This window comes from Jaculus jaculus, chromosome 5, assembly GCF_020740685.1.
Source record: "Jaculus jaculus isolate mJacJac1 chromosome 5, mJacJac1.mat.Y.cur, whole genome shotgun sequence".
Lineage (NCBI taxonomy): Eukaryota > Metazoa > Chordata > Mammalia > Rodentia > Dipodidae > Jaculus > Jaculus jaculus.
In genome coordinates, this window is record NC_059106.1 from 174,905,016 (window position 1) to 174,923,380 (window position 18,365).

The 18,365-nt window shown below is 45.6% G+C and overlaps 1 protein-coding gene across 2 annotated transcripts; it reads right to left on the reverse strand.

Moving 5' to 3' along the window:
• Positions 1-440: 440 nt before the first annotated feature.
• Positions 441-16,877, reverse strand: Dnajc5g (DnaJ heat shock protein family (Hsp40) member C5 gamma). Of its 2 annotated transcripts, XM_045150890.1 has the most exons (6): positions 16,805-16,877; positions 5,525-5,599; positions 4,104-4,219; positions 3,610-3,823; positions 2,851-2,992; positions 441-1,290 (listed from the first exon to the last, which is right to left on the reverse strand). In XM_045150890.1, the coding sequence occupies exons 3-6, from the start codon at positions 4,214-4,216 to the stop codon at positions 1,076-1,078; spliced, it is 684 nt and encodes a 227-aa protein (XP_045006825.1). In that variant the 5' UTR covers positions 4,217-4,219; positions 5,525-5,599; positions 16,805-16,877; the 3' UTR covers positions 441-1,075. The 2 variants fall into 2 exon arrangements, with proteins under 2 accessions (XP_045006825.1, XP_045006826.1); XM_045150891.1 differs by lacking the exon at positions 441-1,290 and having other exon boundaries at positions 2,887-3,061.
• Positions 16,878-18,365: the final 1,488 nt, after the last annotated feature.

Sequence of the window (18,365 nt, forward strand, 5' to 3'; positions counted from 1 at the left end):
AGTGTATAGCCTTATCACTGAGGCCTCCGTGAGAACTTTCGGTTTGCTTGGGAACTGGGAGAAGCAGAGCTGAGCAGAAAGGATCTGAATGCCAGGAACGTATTTTGGGCCTGAAAGAATCAGTCTCCAGGGAAATCTTAGAGCACTGACAAAGTCACTATCACCAGGCTGCAGGAAGCTTTGATTCTAAACCCAAGTGGTCCCCTGCCTTATTCTCCGTGTCAGGTTCCTCCCAGATGTGAGCACACTAATCACTGGGCTTTTTCTCTTTTTGGCCATTTTCTCTATCTCCTGTGCATAATTGGACTTTTTTTTAAAAAAGCCTAACAAACAAACAAAAAAAAAAGCCTAACATATGCACTGGGATTAAAGACAACATTTTTTATTTATTGACAGTCCTGATTCCTTCTCCCAGGGAGGAGAGAGAAGTTTGAGGGATGCTTAGGCTCTGGACCCACATGGAGAAGAAAGAAATGGTAATGGAGAGGATGTCAGGTCGACAGCTCAAAGAGATAAGAGCAGAGTAGTCTACATAGTACAATCTTTTCCCATCACTTGTTTCATGCCCCTGTATTAAGAACAAGTTACATAGTGACCAGCTTACTGCACTGTGGTGAAAGATGGAAACACTGATGCACAGACTATGGCCAGCATACAGGACCAAGGCTGATAATAGTTGCCACAATGGGACTGAAGTCTAAGGGGAAGCCAAGATGGACTGGCTACTAATAAACCTCAAATGTACTCATACATTTCCCAAGTTGACCCAGGAATAAGGCTACAATGCCAGAGGTATGGGTACCCAAAGGTGATATCCCTCCCTCAGGTCTCCCAAAGGTGTATTGCTTAGGGATGAGTTCTTGGTGCTAGCAGGATTAACTGGTACAGCATTTCCCAGGATCCACTTTTCTCAGTTATCAGGATCTTAGTGTCTCAGGGACCTACCAGACATCAGTTCCAGTGCCAAGGCAGGCAGACACAGGAAAAAGAACCCTCAGGAAAAGTCTGCCACCACTGCCTGAGACCTCATGCAGACAGGGATGTGAGAAATGGCCTCCAATGGTTGAAAGTAAAACTAGGGCTTGAAAGAAGAGAAGCTGTGAGGCTGTTTGGCTAGGGTTAGTGGTACCATTGTGGGCATAGGTGGTGCCTTTAATGGACAGAATGTCATCAATGCTTCTGAAGGGATTCTTACACGAAGAGGAGTCAAATCAGGGTCAATGTCAGGACAGGGTAATTTGCTCCTTTCTTTGATGTGTCCAGCAGATGGCACCCTCACTGGGACAGCACCTAATGGCAGAAATGGTTGGTACCTTATTAACTAGAAGGAATGATTATTTCTACAATTTAAAGCATGCCCCTCTATGCAAAGATGCAAAACACCTGGAGCCAATGCTATAAGGATATTCTTTTCATTGATACCCATCGTGAGTACTTTAAAAGCTCAGGCTGGAGAGAGATGGTTAAGGCACTTACCTGTGAAGCCTAAGGACCCAGGTTCGATTCCCCAGTACCCTCATAAGACAGATGCACAAGGTACATGTGTCTGGAGTTTGTTTACAGTGGCTTGAGACCCTGGTATGCCTAATATCTCTGTCTCTCTAGCTTCTCTCTCCCAAATAAATAAATAAAATTTAAAAATAAATGATTCTCTTACCCTTTATCATTGATGCTTTTGTTTACATACCTCACTCTTCACCTTTTATTTATAATCTTCACTATCTTCACTATCTTCACCTCTTTTAAAGTTTCTTTTTGCTCCTATGATGAAAATATATACACTATGGTCACTATAGTGTAACATATATAGGAACCATAGTAACTTTCTTTTTTTTTTTTTTTTTGGTGAGGTAGGGTTTCACTCTAGCCCAGGCTGACCTGGAATTCCCCATGTAGTCTCAGGCTGGCCTTGAACTCACAGCCATCCTTCTACCTCTGCCTCTCCAGTGCAGGGATTAAAAGCATGTGCCACCATGCCCAGCCACAGTAACAATTCTACTTTACAGGGCTGTAGAGATGACTTGGCAGTTAAGCTAGCCTGTGAAACCAAAGGACCCAGGTTTGATTCCCCAGGACCCAAGTAAGCCATATTTGCCCATTATCTCTCTTTCTTCTGTCTCTGTCTCTGCTTTTCTCTTGTTCTCAAATGAATTAAATTAAAAAAAAAAAAAAAACAACCGCTAGCCTACAGATGAGAAAACCATTATCCTGCAGTTATGCATTAACAACAGGAGGTGGCACTGGTATAAACGTCAATCAACAGCATTTTAGTCTTAACTACTAAGGGTGAGAAATTTTATTATCTTGCCCCAGCTGTGCTGGGGACTGAACCCAGGACCTTTCATGTGATAGGCAAGTGCTCTGTCCCTGATCTTTTGAATAGTTTCAATAAACTTCATCCTTCCTTTTAATTACTTCCTTTTTTTTTTTTTTTTTTTTTTTTTTTTTTTTTTGAGGTAGGGTCTCACTCTAGCTCAGGCTGACCTGGAACTCACTATGTAGTCTCAGGGTGGCCTGGAATTCATGGCGATCCTCCTACTTCTGCCTTCTGAGTGCTGGGATTAAAGCCACCACGCCTGGCTTTTACTTCCTTTTTTAGGCATACCTCCTGCCTGGTCCTAACCCCTTTTTCCTAACAGTTTGGAGAGGCCAATGCTGCATTCAAACTGTCCTTTGCAGCCTAAGGTGCATCTGCTGCCTCCTCATTTTTGCTTTGCTCCAAGATGAAACTTGAAACTACCATATGTGGGGTTAATCTGCCATTTTCACAGACCTTTCTCAACACCTCTACGCACCAACCTTTCCATTCCTAATCCAGATCTGAGCCCAGTTTCCACATCTAGTCCTCACCTGAATGTGGAGGCTTTGTGTGGACATTTGTCTGACATTTCTTATTCATTTCCTCAGGTGGTGGCTTCAGTGCTCCACAGCAAAAACAACAGCAGCAGCAACAACAACAGCAAGTTAGCAGTGTGCAAAGGATGACAAGTGTCTACAAGGTAGGAAAAAAGGCCTTGGCCCAGCAGTCTTGTGGTTCCATTCAGGTTCCTTCCTCTATTCTCTTCTCAACCCAGAAAATGAGATAAGAGGACAGAAGTATTTTTCCTGAAAGATATATCACTCCTCCTTCCTTACTTTTTTTTTTTTTTAGGTAGGGTCTTGCTCTAGTACAGGCTGTCCTGAAATTCACTATGTAGTCTCAGGGTGACCTTGAACTCATGGTGATCCTCCTACCTTTGCCTCCCAAGTTCTGGGATTAGAGGCATGTGCCACCATGGCCAGCTGTTCCTTATTCCTTTTTTTTTTTTTTTTAATTTTTTTAATTTTTTTTTTTTGGTTTTTCAAGGCAAGATCTCACTCTAGCCCAGGCTGACCTGGAATTCACTATGTAATCTGAGGGTGGCCTCGAACTCACGGCGATCCACCTATCTCTGCCTCCCAAATGCTGGGATTAAAGGTGTGCACCACCATGCCTGGCCTTTCCTTATTCTTTTGAGACAGGAACTCACTATGTAGACCAGGATACTCAGTGATCTTTCTGACTTACAAGCAAGTGCCACCACACCTGACTCTATTCTTACTCTTGGGGGACTAGAAAGAATGATGTACCTTGAACCAACAACTGTGCATCATAAAATAGTATCTGACGCCTTCTTCACCAAAATGATCATATAGATATATTCCTAATGAGCCATGCTGGTCATAGATTCTCTTCTTTGTGGGGTCACTGAGTACAGAATGAGCTTCATTGATCTCTTTGAAGATTTCTGCTGCTTGAGGGTTTCCTCGATTCTTGTCTGGGTGATACCTCAAAGCCAGTTTCCTACACAAAAGCATGGGGAATGACTGAGGCAGAGGGCTAGGATGAATGGCAGGGACAGGTCTCTAGATGATGCAGAGAATGCATGAGATACTGTTCAAGGATGAAGGCAAGATCTACATTTCCTCCCATTTCACAGTAGAGGGCGGTGGCTTTTTTTGGCTCCCAAATAAAGGCTTATTGGTATTTAAAAATAAAATGGGTCAGAAAGCATGGTAAACAGAAAAGGGACTGGGAGGGGGAAAAAAAATCCCAGGGTTCAATAAAGGGCCCTGGTCTGAACCTGTAGGCCTTTTTGACATCTTCAGGTGAAGCACCCTTCTTTAGCTCCAGCACTGCATAGAGGCTTGTTCCAGTTTTGGATAGCCTGCGGGCCGCTTCGTCTACATGAGACATGCTCTGGACCAAAAAAACAAAAAACAAAACAAAAAAAAAAAAAACAAAACGAAACAAGAATAAGGCAGCAGTGAGTGATTGCTGTGACTGGAAGAAGAGTACAGGTTACCAGAAAGGCATTTCATTGCAAATGTCCAAGAGGAAACATCTCCTTCTCACATCTCCCAGCTTCGCAGATTTGCAGTCACCCCACAGCCTAGAGAGCCGTAAACATGTGCTGGGGGAGGGAGGGGCGGGTTTGATTTTGCCCAGAGAGCTTCAATGCCTGAAGTAAAGTAGCCTCATGCTTGTCTAAACTCACGTCTAGGATTGAAACACCAGTGTCCCCCAGCCCTGAATGGCTTGGGTCAGCAATCCTGAAGATCCAAAACTGCCAGGGAAGAGAGACCGACTATCCAGGCCAAATCTGAGCTGCTGTGGAATAAGTCTGGGCCCTGCAGCCCAGCAGACCGTGGGCTAATTTCCTTTCCCGCAGCCTCCTGCTCCTAAACCCTCCTGCCTTGGCCCTCAGAGACCAGGCGGATGGAACAGGAGGAGGATGACTGGGAGGCTGGACAAGCGAGCAGACAAGGCTTGCTGTGCGGGAGGCCTGCCGCGGGGTCCGGGAGCAGCACCCAGGACGAAGGGGAGGCCTGCGGCCTGGGAGAACCAAGTGGGGTCCACGCGGCTGAGGTCCCCAGCTTTGTGCTGACAGCGCTCCTGGGCCGGTGCTTTACCTCGGAGTGTTCTCTTAGGCCTGGTAGGCCTCGCACACCCCGCCTTCCCCCGCACGGGTGTGAAACTGCATGCGGCGGCGCGTCTGCGGCTGACTGCGCCTGCGCGCGCTGCGGAATCGGGTTTGGCGCCGCCAGCCCGGAGGCCATGTTGGCCCGAGGACGCGCCTTGCTCGGGCAGCCGGGCCGCAGGCCTCAGCGGAGCGTTACCTCCAGCCGCAGGGGCCCCGCACAGCCCGAGACAGCGCCGCCCTCCCTGCTGGCCAGCGTGGCTCTCCTCCTCACTCACTAGCCGGGCTTGCTAGATGAGAGGTATGGCGGCTGTTAGCCTTCTTCCAGTACTCCTCAGGACTCGGGTGTCCACCGGGTCCTCCCCACCTTCAGCCCGACACTCCTTCATTACCTTTGAGACTCACCTCAAACATCAGTGTTTCAGAGAATCCTTCCTTCGCCCCTCAGTAGTTCCCACCTTGTCAAAGCACCTACCCTATTAGAGTCTGGATGCTGGGGGGCTGAAACCCTGGCTGGCGGGCTTTGCAAGCAAGCACCTTTAAGTACTGAACAATGCCGCCCCCCCAACACCACCTATCTTTACCTGGTTGGTCCTCTTGTCATCTCCCACAAGATCGTAGTATTAACTTCCTTTGCAGGTGAGAGGGCTCAAGGACTCCTATAACACGTAATTAAAAGAATTTTATTTCAGTAATATCTGTCCATTACCCCCTTTGTAGCTTTTATCACATTCTGTATTACAGCTATTCCTAAACATTTACCTGTCCTTCTAAGTTTTTTTTTTTAAATATATTATATTATATTATATTATATTATATTATATTATATTATATTATATTATATTATATTATATTATATTATATTATATTAATTTAGGCTTTCTGAGGTAGGGTCTCACTCTAGCTCAGGCTGACCTGGAATTCACTATGTAGTCTCAGGGTGGCCTAGAGCTAATGGTGACCCTCCTACCTCTGCTTCCCAAGTGCTGGGATTAAAGGCATGTGCCACCACACCTGAAAAACATCTTTTATAGATTTATTTCTTTGAGAGAGAGAAAAAAAAATGGGCACACCAGGGACTCTAGCCTCTGCAAATGAACTCCAGACATATGTGCCACCTTGTGCATCTGGGTTAGGTAGATACTGGGGAATTGAACCTGAGTCCTTAGGCTTTTCAGGGAAATGCTTTAACTGCTAAGCCATCTCTCCAGCCCTTTTATTTTTATTTATTTATTAGAGAGGCAATGGGCACACAAGGGCCTCTAGCTGCTGCAAATCACCTCCATATGCATGTGCTACCTTGTGCATTTGGCTTATGTGGGTATGCAAGCAAGCACCTTAACCGCTAAGCCATCTCTCCAGCCCTCTTCCTAGGTTTTAAGTGGTAAGTCAGCGCTCTACACCCAAGAAATGCTATACATCTAGGCAAACTGCATCATATGCAAAAGGCATAGTAAATTTATTTTTACAGACCTGTGATGAGTTCAGGGCATAAAGATGAAGGCTTCTGGGAGAGGTGAGTTATGATGCTACCCAACCAAACAGTAAAAGCTGAAAAGCTGACCACTTATTTTTCTTTTTTTGTCCCTGGTTTTGCCCCACTGCTTTCCTGTCACTTCTTTGAAGCCAACTGTGTTCCCTCCTACTCAAGAACCTTTGACCAAATTGTTCACTCTGCCTGGAGAGCTTCTCCCCAGGCTATTCTGTGACTCACTTCTCATCCTCCAAGGGTCTCAACTTCATGTTTCCTCAGAGAGGCCTTTAAACTGGCTTCTATCCTCTCTCCTGACTCCATGACACCTTCACCATGATTTATTCTAGCCTGCCTCTCCCAATTGACAATGAGCTCCACAAGGGCAGGGATAGGGATCTTGTTTGTTTGAATCCCCAGTATGTACAACTATGTTTGGCTCACACTGAATTAACATTTTGTTGAGTAAGCTATGCTAGAAGATTCTTGTGCCAATGGAATATAAACCTGAAAGCTAGTCATAACAAAAATTCTGTGAAGGGGCTGGAGAGATGGCTTAGCAGTTAAGGTGTTTGCCTGCAAAGCCAAAGGACCCTGTCTTGATTCCCCAGGACCCATGTAAGCCAAATGCACAAGGGGGCACATGTATCTAGGGTTCATTTGCAGTGGCTGGAGGCCCTGACATGCCCATTCTCTCTCTCTCTCTCAAATAAATACATACATATTTTTAAAAAATGGTTCACTTATAAAAAAAATTCTATGAGGGGCTGGGAAGATGGCTCAGTGGTTAAAGGAATTTCCTTATAAAGCCTGTCAGTCAGAGTTCAATACCGCAGCTACCCACATGAAGCCAGATGGCCATTTATTTGCAGCAAGCTGGCACACACACATACACACACACACACACACACACACACACACACACACACTCATGCAAATAATTTTTTAAAATATTGTTATTTATTAGTAAGCAGAGATACATAGAGAGAAGAAAAACAGACAGAGAGAATGGGTATGCCAGGGCCTCCAGCTGCTGTAAATGAACTCCAGATGCATGTACCCCTTTGTGCATCTGGCTATACATGGTTACTGGGGAATCAAATTTGGGTTGTTAGGCATTGCAGGCAAGTGCCTTAAGTGCTGAACCATCTCTCCAGCCCCAAATAATTTTTTCAACTCCACATACTCACACTAACAAATAGCTTTTTAATTCCATGCGGGCTGGGAAGATGGCTCAGTGATTAAAGTGCTTGCTTGTAAAGCCTGCTGGCCTGGATTCAGTTCCCCAGTAGCCATGTGAAGCCAGACATGCAAAGTAGTGCATGCATCTGGAGTTTGCAGCAGCAAGAGGCCCCAGTGAGCCCATACACACACTCTGTCAAATAAATAAAAATACTGTTTTAAATTTCATGGGACAGAAACTGAGGAATTGGACAGAATGACAGAGCCCATCTTTCCTTATATGATCATGAAGAAGATCAGACAAAAGATAAAGAAGAGACAAAAAGACCGACAATAGCTAGGCATGGTTATTAATCCCAGCATTCAGGAGGCAGAGGTAGGAGGATCACCATGAGTTCAAGGCCACCATGAGACTACATAGTGAATTCCAGGGCAGCCTAGACTACAGTAAGACACTACCTCAAAAAAACCAAAACCTCAACAACAACAACAAAAAGATAATATATGAGATTCTGAGCTCCTTTCTTTAAAAAAGTTTTTTGTTTATTTTTATTTATTTATTTGAGAGCAACAGACAGAGAGAGAAAGAGGCAGAGAGAGAGAGAGAGAGAGAGAGAGAGAGAGAGAGACAAAATATGAATGAGCACACCAGGATCTCCAGTCACTGCAAATGAACTCCAGATGCATGCATCACCTTGTGCTGTGGGTACTGGGGAATCAAGCCTCGAACCGGGGTCGTTAGACTTCACAGGCAAGTGCTTAACTGCTAAGCCATCTCTCCAGCCCTCTGAGCTCCTTTTCTTTGTCTTAGAATTCCTCTAGTTCTGAACCCAGTTCCTAGGATTTGTAGGTGACCAATGAATGTTGGTTGGTTGAATGAAAGGACATATTTATCTCCTCTAATCCTGACCACAACCCAGAGAAATAGTTTATAAAATTTTGTATGCTTTAGCTGGGTGTGGTGGTGCATGCCTTTAATACCAGCACTTGGGAGGCAGAGGTAGGAGGATCGCTTTGAGTTTGAGGCCACCTTCATACTACATAGTGAACTCCAGGTCAGTCTGGGCCAGAGTGAGAGAGACCCTACCTTGAAAAACCAGAAAAAAATTAAAAAATTAAAAAAAAAAGCTTCAGCTGGTGTGGTGGTGCATGCCTTTAATCCTAGCGCTTGGAAGGCAAAGGTAGAAGGATCACCGTGAGTTCAATGCCAGTCAGCCTGAGTTAGAGACCCTACCTTGAAAAACCAAAAACAAAACAAAACAAAAGGGCTGGAGAGATGGCTTAGTGGTTAAGGCGTTTGCCTGCAGAAACCAAAGGATCTGGGTTTGATTCCCTAGGACCCACGTAAGCCAGATGTACAAGGGGGTGCATGCGTCTGGAGTTTGGAGTTCATTTACAGTGGCTAGAGGCCCTGGCACACCCATTCTCTCTCTCTCTCTCCTCTCTCTCAAATAAATAAGTAAAATACATTTTAAAATATTTTAAAAAGTATGCTTTATAAAAGCCAGTCCTGTGGGCTGGAGAGATGGCTTAGCGGTTAAGCCCTTACCTGTGAAGCCTAAGGACCCTGGTTTGAGGCTCAACTCCCCAGGACCACGTTAGCCAGATGCATAAGGGGGCGCACGCATCTGGAGTTCGTCTGCAGTGGCCGGAGGCCCTGGCGCGCCCATTCTTTCTCTCTCTACCTGCCTCTTTCTTTGTCTGTCACTCTCAAATAAATAAATAAAAATAATAAACAAAAAAATTTAAAAAAAAAACTTTCAGGGTGGACATGGTGGCGCACACCTTTAATTCCAGCACTTGGAAGGCAGAGGTAGAAGGATCGCTGTGAGTTTTTACATAGTAAATTTCAGGTCAGCCTGAGCTAAAGTGAGACCCTACCTTGAAAAACAAAAAACAACAACAACAACAAACCCTTTTAGTTGTATTTTATTTGTTTGAGAGAGAGAGAGAGATAGGCAGATAGAGAATGGGCGCACCAGGGCCTTCAGCCTCTGCAAATGAACTCCAAACTCATGAGCTACCTTGTGCCCCTGGCTTATGTGGGTCCTGGGGAGATGAATCTGGATCCTTTGGCTTCACAGGCAAGCACCTTAACCCCTAAGCCATCTCTCCTGCCCTCATTTTTTAAACATTTTATTTATTTATTTATTCATTTATTTATTTATATTAGTTTATTAGAGAACGACAGACAGAAAGGAAGAGGGAGGGAGAGAGAGAGAGAGAGGGAAGGAAAGAATGGGCGCACCAGGGCCTCTAGCCAGTGCAAAAGAACTCCAGTTGCATGCGCCACCTTCTGGCTTACATGGGTCATGGGGAATAGAGCCTCAAACTGGGGTCCTTAGGCTTCACAGGCAAGCATTTAACGACTAGACCATCTCTCCAGCCCTATTTATTTATGTTTTGGTTTTCTGAGGTAGGGTCTCGCTCTAGCCCAGGCTGACCTGTAATTCACTTGGTAGTCTCAGGGCACCCTTGAACTCATGGAGAATCTCCTACCTCTACCTCCCAACTGCTGGGATTAAAGGCATGTGCCACCATTAAACCTTTTATTGTATTAAATAAAATATTTTTAAAATAAAAAAATGGGGGCTGGAAAGACGGCTTAGCGGTTAAGCGCTTGCCTGTGAAGCCTAAGGACCCCGGTTCGAGGCTCGGTTCCCCAGGTCCCACGTTAGCCAGATGCACAAGGGGGCGCACGCGTCTGGAGTTCGTTTGCAGTGGCTGGAGGCCCTGGCGCGCCCATTCCCTCTCTCTCTCTCTATGTGCCCCCCCCCTCTCTCAAATAAACAAATAAATTTAAAAAAATGGGCTGGTGAGATGGCTTAGCAGCTAAGTGCTTGCCTGTGAAGCCTAAGGACCCCAGTTTGAGGCTCGATTCCCCAGGACCCACATAAGGCAGATGTGAGGGTGGCGCATGCATCTGGAGTTCATTTGCAGTGGCAGGAGTCCCTGGAACACCCATTCTCTCTCTCTCTCTTTCTCTCTCTCTGCCTCTTTCTCTCTCTGTCACTCTCAAATAAATAAATAAAAACTAAACAAAACAAAAAATTTTAAAAAGAATGAATATCTTTCCTATCTTGCCAGGGGTTCTTGAATGCGATTGTTTCATTAAAAATTTTTTTTTTAAGGATAGAGATGGCTTATGGTTAGAGTGCTTGCCTGAAAAGCCAAAGGACCTAGGTTTGATTCCCCAGGACCCACATAAGCCAGATAGATACACAAGGTGGTACATGCATCTGGAATTCGTTTGTAGTGGCTGGATGATCTGGCACACCCATTCTCTCTCACTATCCGTCGCTTCCTCTTAAATAAATGAATAAAAATAAAAATGAATTTAAAAAATTAGGCCTGGAGAGATTGCTCAGTGGTTATGGCTCCTGCCTGCAAAGCCTAAGGACCCAGGTTTGATTCCCCAGGCCCCCCATATAAGCCAGATGAACAAGGTGACACATGCTTCTGGAGTTCATTTGCAGGGGCTAGAGGCTCTAATTTGCCCATTCATTCCCTCTCTCTCTCTCTCTGAAATAAATAAAAATAGAAAAACATATATGTGTGTGTGTGTGTGTGTGTGTGTATATATACACACACACACCAATATATATATATATATTGGTTTTTCGAGGTACGGTCTCACACTAGTCCAGGCTGACCTGGACTATTCATTTGGTAGTCTCAGGATGGCTTTGAACTCATGGCAATCCTCCTACCTCTGCCTCCCAAGTGTTGAGATTAAAGGCGTGTGCCACCACGCCTGGCACATGTGCCGGGAGTTTGTTTGTAGTGGCTGGAGGCCCCGGCATGCTCATTCTGTCTCTCTGTCTGTTTCTCTCTCTCTCAAACAAATAAACAAATATTTTAAAATATATTTAAAAGATATTTTTACTTATGTATTTGGGAGGAGGGAGAAAGTGTGTATGCTCCATGGGTTTATTGCTGTTGCAAACTCCAGACATAGCACCACTTTGTGTATCTGACTTTACATGGATACTATGGAATCAAACCTGGGCTGGCAGGCTTTACAAGCAATCCCCTTTAACCACTGAGCCATCTCTCCAGCCCTACAATGTGATTGCTACTTATCTGTGCCCCCTGACATTCTAAATCAGTATAGTTCATTGGCTTCGGAAAGAACTCTTAAGTCTTTGTGAGGCTCTGCCTTGAATGAAAGGATGTTGCAGCCAGCCTTAACCCTTAAGTCTCTTTTTCCTTTTCTGTAAAGTCTTGTGCCACTTCATAGGGTTGATGTCAATTTTTTTCTTCTTCTGTTTTTCAAGATAGAGTCTCACTCTAGTCCAGACTGACCTGGAATTCACTATGTAGTCTCAGGGTGGCCTTGAACTCATGGCGATCCTCCTACCTTTGCCTCCTTCAGTGCTGGGATTAAAGGCATGTGCCACCACGCCCGGCTAATTTTTTCATTTATTTATTTATGATAGAGAGAGAAAGAGAAAGAATGGGCACATCATGGCCTCTAGCCACTGCAAATGAACTCCAGATGCATGCATCACCATGTGCATCTGGCTTATGTGGGTTCTGGGGAACCAAACCCGAGTCCTTGGGCTTCACAGGCAAATGCCTTAATCACTAAGCTGTCTCTCCAGCCCAGTGTCAAGTCTTTTTTTTTTTTTAATTTTTTTTTATATTTATTTATTTGAGAGCGACAGACACAGAGAAAGACAGATAGAGGGAGAGAGAGAGAATGGGCGCACCAGGGCTTCCAGCCTCTGCAAACGAACTCCAGATGCGTGCGCCCCCTTGTGCATCTGGCTAACATGGGACCTGGGGAACCGAGCCTCGAACCGGGGTCCTTAGGCTTCATAGGTAAGCGCTTAACCGCTAAGCCATCTCTCCAGCCCCCAGCGTCAAGTCTTAATTACATTTGATTATAGAATGGATAGGAAAAACCAGCCAGGAGTGGTGGTTCTTACCTTTAATCCCAAGGCAGGAGGATCGCCTTGAGCTCAAGGCCAGCCTGGGCTATACAGTGAATCTCAGGACAGTATGGGGCTACAGTGAGACCCTGCCTTAAAAAAAAAAAAAGCATTTTTATATTGCGTTAGAGTATAATTTCCCCTCTCTGTCCCAAAAAACAATAGAAAAACCAAATAACCTTTGCCAAGGAATGATTACAACTTAAAACTTCTGGAATCATTTGCTTTCCCATCATGACTTGAAGTTAGTGATCATAGAGTTTACTGTCTCCCAGAGCCATTTGGTCCTTCTTAGAGAAAACCAAGCATCCCTTATTTGCCCACAAACAAAAAGTTGTAGTCACATAGTTGGAATGCATACATATACAGACAGCAGACACTGGCATATTTATATCCAAAATACCATACTCTGCAACATATGCAGTTGGAGAGCGATAGATAATCATAATTTGTCATATCCAACAACCAGGTTCTAGAATTCATTTTTGTTTGTTTGTTTTGTTTTGAGGTAGGGTTTCACTCTAGCCCAGGCTGACCTTCTATGTAGTCTCAGGATGGTCTTGAACTCACTGCAATCCTCCAACCTCTGCCTCCCAAGTGCTGGGATTAAAGGCATGTGCCACCACACTCAGCTGTACTTTTCCTTTTTTTTTTTTTTTTTGAGATAGGGTCACTCTGTAGCTCAGGCTGGCCTTGAACTCACAGTGATCTTCTTACCTCAGCCTCTCAAGTGCTGGGATTAAAGCATGTCTGACTTCAATTATAGTTTTTTAAATTTATTATTTATTTGCAAGTAGAAAGAGAGGGAGATAGAATGGGTGCCCATAGCCTCTTGTCACGGCAAATGAACTCCTGATGCATGTGCCTTTTTGTGCATCTGGCTTTACATGGACACTGGAAAATCAAACTAGAACCAGTAGGTTTTATAAGCAAGCACCTTTAACCACTGAGCAATCTTTCCAGTCCCAAATTATAGCTAAAAAATTTTGCTGGGTGTGGTGGCATATGCCTTTAATCTCAGTACTCAGGAGACAGAAGTAGGAGGATTGCCTTGAGTTCAAGACCACCCTAAGACTACATAGTGAATTCCAGGTCAGCCTGGGCTACAGCAAGACCCTACCTCGAAAAACCAACAAACCAAACTACATATATATGTGTGTGTGTGTGTGTGTGTGTGTGTGTATGTATTTGATAGAGAAAGAAAGAGGAGAGAGAGAGAGAGAGAGAGAGAGAGAGAGAGGATATGGGCATGCCAGGGCTTCTTGTTACTGAACAACAGGTACATGTGCTACTTTGTACATCTGGCTTTACGTGGGTACCAGGGAATCAAACCTAGGCAAGCAGCCTTTGTAAGGAAGTACCTTTAACTGCTGAGCCATCTCCCCAGCACCAAACTACAAAGTTTTTGAACTGGAAAAGACTTCAGAGATTTAATTCTGTGATGGATGTCTTCATTTTGTAATTAGAGTGGCACCCAGAGAGAAGGACTAACTTTCTCAAGGTTGTTTGTGAGGTCTAGACTAACTCTTCTGACTCCCAATTCAGGGTGTATACCATTACTATTCTTTATATACACCAACTCCTATTTCAATTTAAAATCTACATGTACAGACAGACCAAAGTTTTAGATAACATCCATGTTCTCTCACAGGTGATGTCAAGTAATAGATGTCCTCCCCTCCCCCCAACATGTGCATTACATGTGACTAGAAGTCCCAGAAGCCCAGTTTTATCTTTCTGTGCTCCCCAGGATAAACATTTCAGGGAGGTAGGAGGTGGTGGGGTTCCAGCTAGAGAGGTTGCTTCAAGTCCTTGTCTTCTGCCATCTGCAACCCCAGACACTGTCCACTGAGGCCAGGCTAACAGCACCCCTACCTCACCATACTAGCTCTTTGTGTCACTGAGAATTTAATTTAATTTTGTTTTCTTGAGGTAGGGTCTCACTCTATCCCAGGCTGACCTGGAATTCACTATGGAGTCTCAGGGTGGCCTCAAACTAGTGGTGATCCTACTACCTCTGCCTCCCAAATACTGGGATTAAAGGTGTGCACCACCATGCCTGGACTTTTTTTTTTTTTTTTTTTTTTTTTAGGTAAAGTCTCACTGTAGCCCAGGCTCACCAACAGTGCACTATATAGTCTCAGGCTGGCCTCAAATTCATGGTGATCCTTTAACCTCTGCCTCCTGAGTGCTGGGATTAAAGGCATGTGCCACCACACCTGGCTTTGAATTAAATTTTTTCATTTTTATTTATTTATTTGAAAAAGAGGCAAATAGAGAGGGAGAGAATGAGTATGCCAGGGCCTCTAGTCACTGAAAATGAACTCTAGATACATGTGCCCCTTTGTGCATCTGGCTTATGTGGGTTCTGGGGAACTGAACCTGGGTCCTTTGGCTTTGCAGGCAATTGCCTTAACTGCTAAGCCATTTCCCTAGCCCTGAATTTTTAAAAAATATACTTTATTTATTTATTTGAGAGAGAGAAAGAGGTAGGGAGAAAGAGAGAGAGAGAATGGACACACCAGGGCCTCCAGCCACTGCAAATGAACTCCAGATGCATGCAACCCCTTGTGCATCTGGCTTATGTGGGTCCTGGAGAATTGAACCTGGGGTCTTTGGCTTTGTAGGCAAATGCCTTAACTGCTAAACCATCTCTCCAGCCTGATTTTTTTTTAACTTTATTTTTACTTATTTGAGAGAGAGAAAGAGGCAGTGAGAGGCAGAGACAGGGAGAGAGAAAGAATGGGTGCACCTGGGCCTCCAGCCATGCAAACAAACTCCAGAGGCATGCACCTTCTTGTGCATCTGGCTTACATGGGTCCTGGAGAGTCAAACCAGGATCCATTGGCTTTGCAGGCAAATGCCTTAACTGCTAAGCCATCTCTCCAATCCCTTCCCCTGTTTTTGAGGTAGAGTTTCACTCTAGTCCAGGTTGACCTAGAATTCACTATGTAGTCTCAGGGTAGCCTCAAACGCATGGTGGTTCTCCTACCTTTGCCTCCAGAGTGCCAGGATTAAAGGCATGTGCCACCACGCCTGGCTCATGACTTTTAATCAAGTCTATAAGCCTGTGTTTTTAGTTTGGGACACTGAGACCATTGATATTAAGAGTTATTATTGAAAGGTATGTATTTATTTTCACTATTCTTGTTTTGTAATGCTTCCTGTTTTCCACTTACTGGCACATGGTAAGTGTGCTGTAAAAAAATTTTACTATCTTTTTTAAAAAATATTTTATTTTCCAGGTGTGGCATATGCCTTTAAGACCAGCACTCAGGAGGCAGAGGTAGGAGGATCACCATGAGTTCAAGGTCACCCTAAGACTACATAGTGAGTTCCAGGTCAGCCTGGACTAGAGTGAAACCCTACCTTGAAAAAAAATATTTTATTTACGAGAGAAAGAGGCAGATAGAGAGAAGGAGGGAGGGAGGGAGAGAGAGAACAGGTATGCCAGGGCCTTGAGCCACTGCAAACAAACTCCAGAGACATGAGCCACCTTGTACATTTGCCTTATATGGGTATTGGGAAAGTGAACCTGGGTCATTAGGCTTTGCAAAGCACCTTAACTGGTGAGCCATCTCTCTAGTCTTTTGAGACAGGGTCTCAGGTAGACCAGTTTGGTCTCAGATCTTCTAGGTAGCCAAGGATGGTCTTGAACTCTTGACCTTCCTGCTTCTACCTCTCAGGTGCAGTGATTATGGGAGAGTGCCACCATGGCCAGCTTTGTTATTTTGAAAATAAATCTCCATGGTGGCACATGCCTTTAATTCCAGCGCTTGGGAGGCTTGAAGTAGGAGGATTGTCATGAGTTCAAGGCCAGCCTGGAGCTACAGAGTGAGTTCCAGGTCAGCCTGGGCTGGAGTAAGACCCTGCCTCAAAACAAAACAAAACAAAAAACACAAAAATACTATTTTTTTTTTGGAGGTAGAGTTTCACTCTCCAAAAATAAATCTCAGGCTGGAGAGATGGCTTTAGTGGTTAAGGTGCTTGCCTATGAAGCCAAAGGACCCAGGTTCAATTCTCCAAGTCTCATGTAAGCCAGATGCACATGGTGGCACATGCATCTGGAGTTCATTTGCAATGGCTAGAGCCCTGGCGTGCCCATCCTCTCTCTCTCACACACACAAGTAAATAAAAATGAAAATAAAATCTTTAAAAAATAAAATAAAATAAATCTCAAACAAAGAAACAGGATAGCTCAGTGGTATCCCACCATCTAGCACCCAGCCTCAACAACCATTGTTTCTGCTGTTATTTGAGAGTATTTAGAGACTTACCACTGGATAATAGCTCCGTGGGAGTGGATGAAGTAGTAGCCAGGTGTGGTGGCACAACACCTTTAATCCCAGCATTTGGGAGACAGAGGTAGAAGGATTGCTGCGAATTCAAGGCCAGCCTGAGACTACAGTTTGCATTCCAGGTCAGCCTAGGACAGAGTGAGATCTATCTAGAAAATTATTTTATTTATTTCTTTATTTTTAGTGTAAGGAAAAAAATATGCCCTGTAAATTGGCTGCTTCTGCTCTGCCAAACTCACCCTCTCTGGAATGGCTTGAGAACCATGTGCCAGCCACTAGGTGGGATACGGGAGACTCAGCATGCCTAGGTTTCAAATTTTGCCTGAAGTCTGTAGCCCAGCTTAAGTCCTAACCTCAGCACCTGGCTTCATTCTCCCCCTCTCCTAATATGAGCTGACCCAGCATGGACTTGGACCCTGGGTCCCTTTGTAACTTCTGGCATGTTTTGACAGAGGTCCTCTGGAAGCCTTTGGTCCTGGGAACCTCCAAGGCTTTCTACCTCTATCCACCCTTTGGGACTAAGTGCAGTCTAATCGATTCACTTTAGGGAACATTGTTAAGGCAGGGCGAGACAGATAGTAGGGCCATGTGGATAAGTCAGTACTGCACTGACTTAATAAAGGACCACCCTCTCAGCCATTTAGGAGAGGAAGAACTGTTTATCTTGTTCATCACCAATCTCCAGCTAGGCTGGCAGGATGCATGGCTGTGGGGGAGTTAGTTAATTGTCGAGTAAATGTTGAATGAATAGTTCCTACAAGACTAAACAGTTCCAAACAGAACTAGTCGTAGGCTGGCCTTACAACGCCCTCGCAAAGTCCCTAGCCCCTTCCAGGTGCCGCAGCACTGCCCCTGGGCCTCGCATTCCCAGGGACCCTGTGTAAAATCCGCATAGGGCCACTTGGTGGCTCCTGGAGAGACAAGCGTTTGCGCGTCACCCGTTTTGCTGCCAGGCTTTTCTTACAGAGATTCCCAAGCGAAGGAAATGGTCTTCCCTTTGCCGGCGCTCTGGGCTCCCGGAGGCGGCACGTTCGGCAGCCAGACGCCCAGCGAGGCCCGCACCCATCCGCTCCGACGTCCTGGGCCTCCCGCCTTCTGGCTCCCCGGGTGGCGGCTCGGGCACGTGCCAGCGTCTGCGCCCCCTCCCGGGCGCTCGGCGCGGAGCCGGGGCGGCCAGGAAGGGAAATCCCTGGGAAGCCATTGTTGTCACGTCCCTGTTGTCGTCATCGCCGAGGCGAGGCGTAGGCCCGGGCTCCTCCGCATCCCGGTCCCCGCGCCCGCGCTGGCGCACCGCCGCGGGCCGGGCGTGCTCCGTGCCCGGGCCTCCGGCTCCCGCGCACTCGGGGTTCGGGACGTCCCGTCAGGCGGCGGGTCCCGAAAACCGACGGCGTCCTCGGGGACGAGTTCGGGCTCGGCTTAGTCCGACGGGGACATGAGTTCCAGCTGCGCTCTGACGTGGGCCAGCAAGGTGACCTTGGCCGGTGGCTCCCCTCGAGCCGCCTGTTTGTCCTCCTGTGACGCGAACAGAGAGCTGACGACC

Coding starts and splice junctions, on each gene's coding strand:
- Dnajc5g (XM_045150890.1), bottom strand. CDS start 4,216: ATGTCTCATGTAGACGAAGCGGCCCGCAGGCTATCCAAAACTGGAACA. Junction 2,993..3,609: donor TGCACAGTTGTTGGTTCAAG/GTACATCATTCT, acceptor CCTACCTTGTAG/ACACTTGTCATCCTTTGCAC. Junction 1,291..2,850: donor CACAAAGCCTCCACATTCAG/GTGAGGACTAGA, acceptor TTCTGCCATTAG/GTGCTGTCCCAGTGAGGGTG.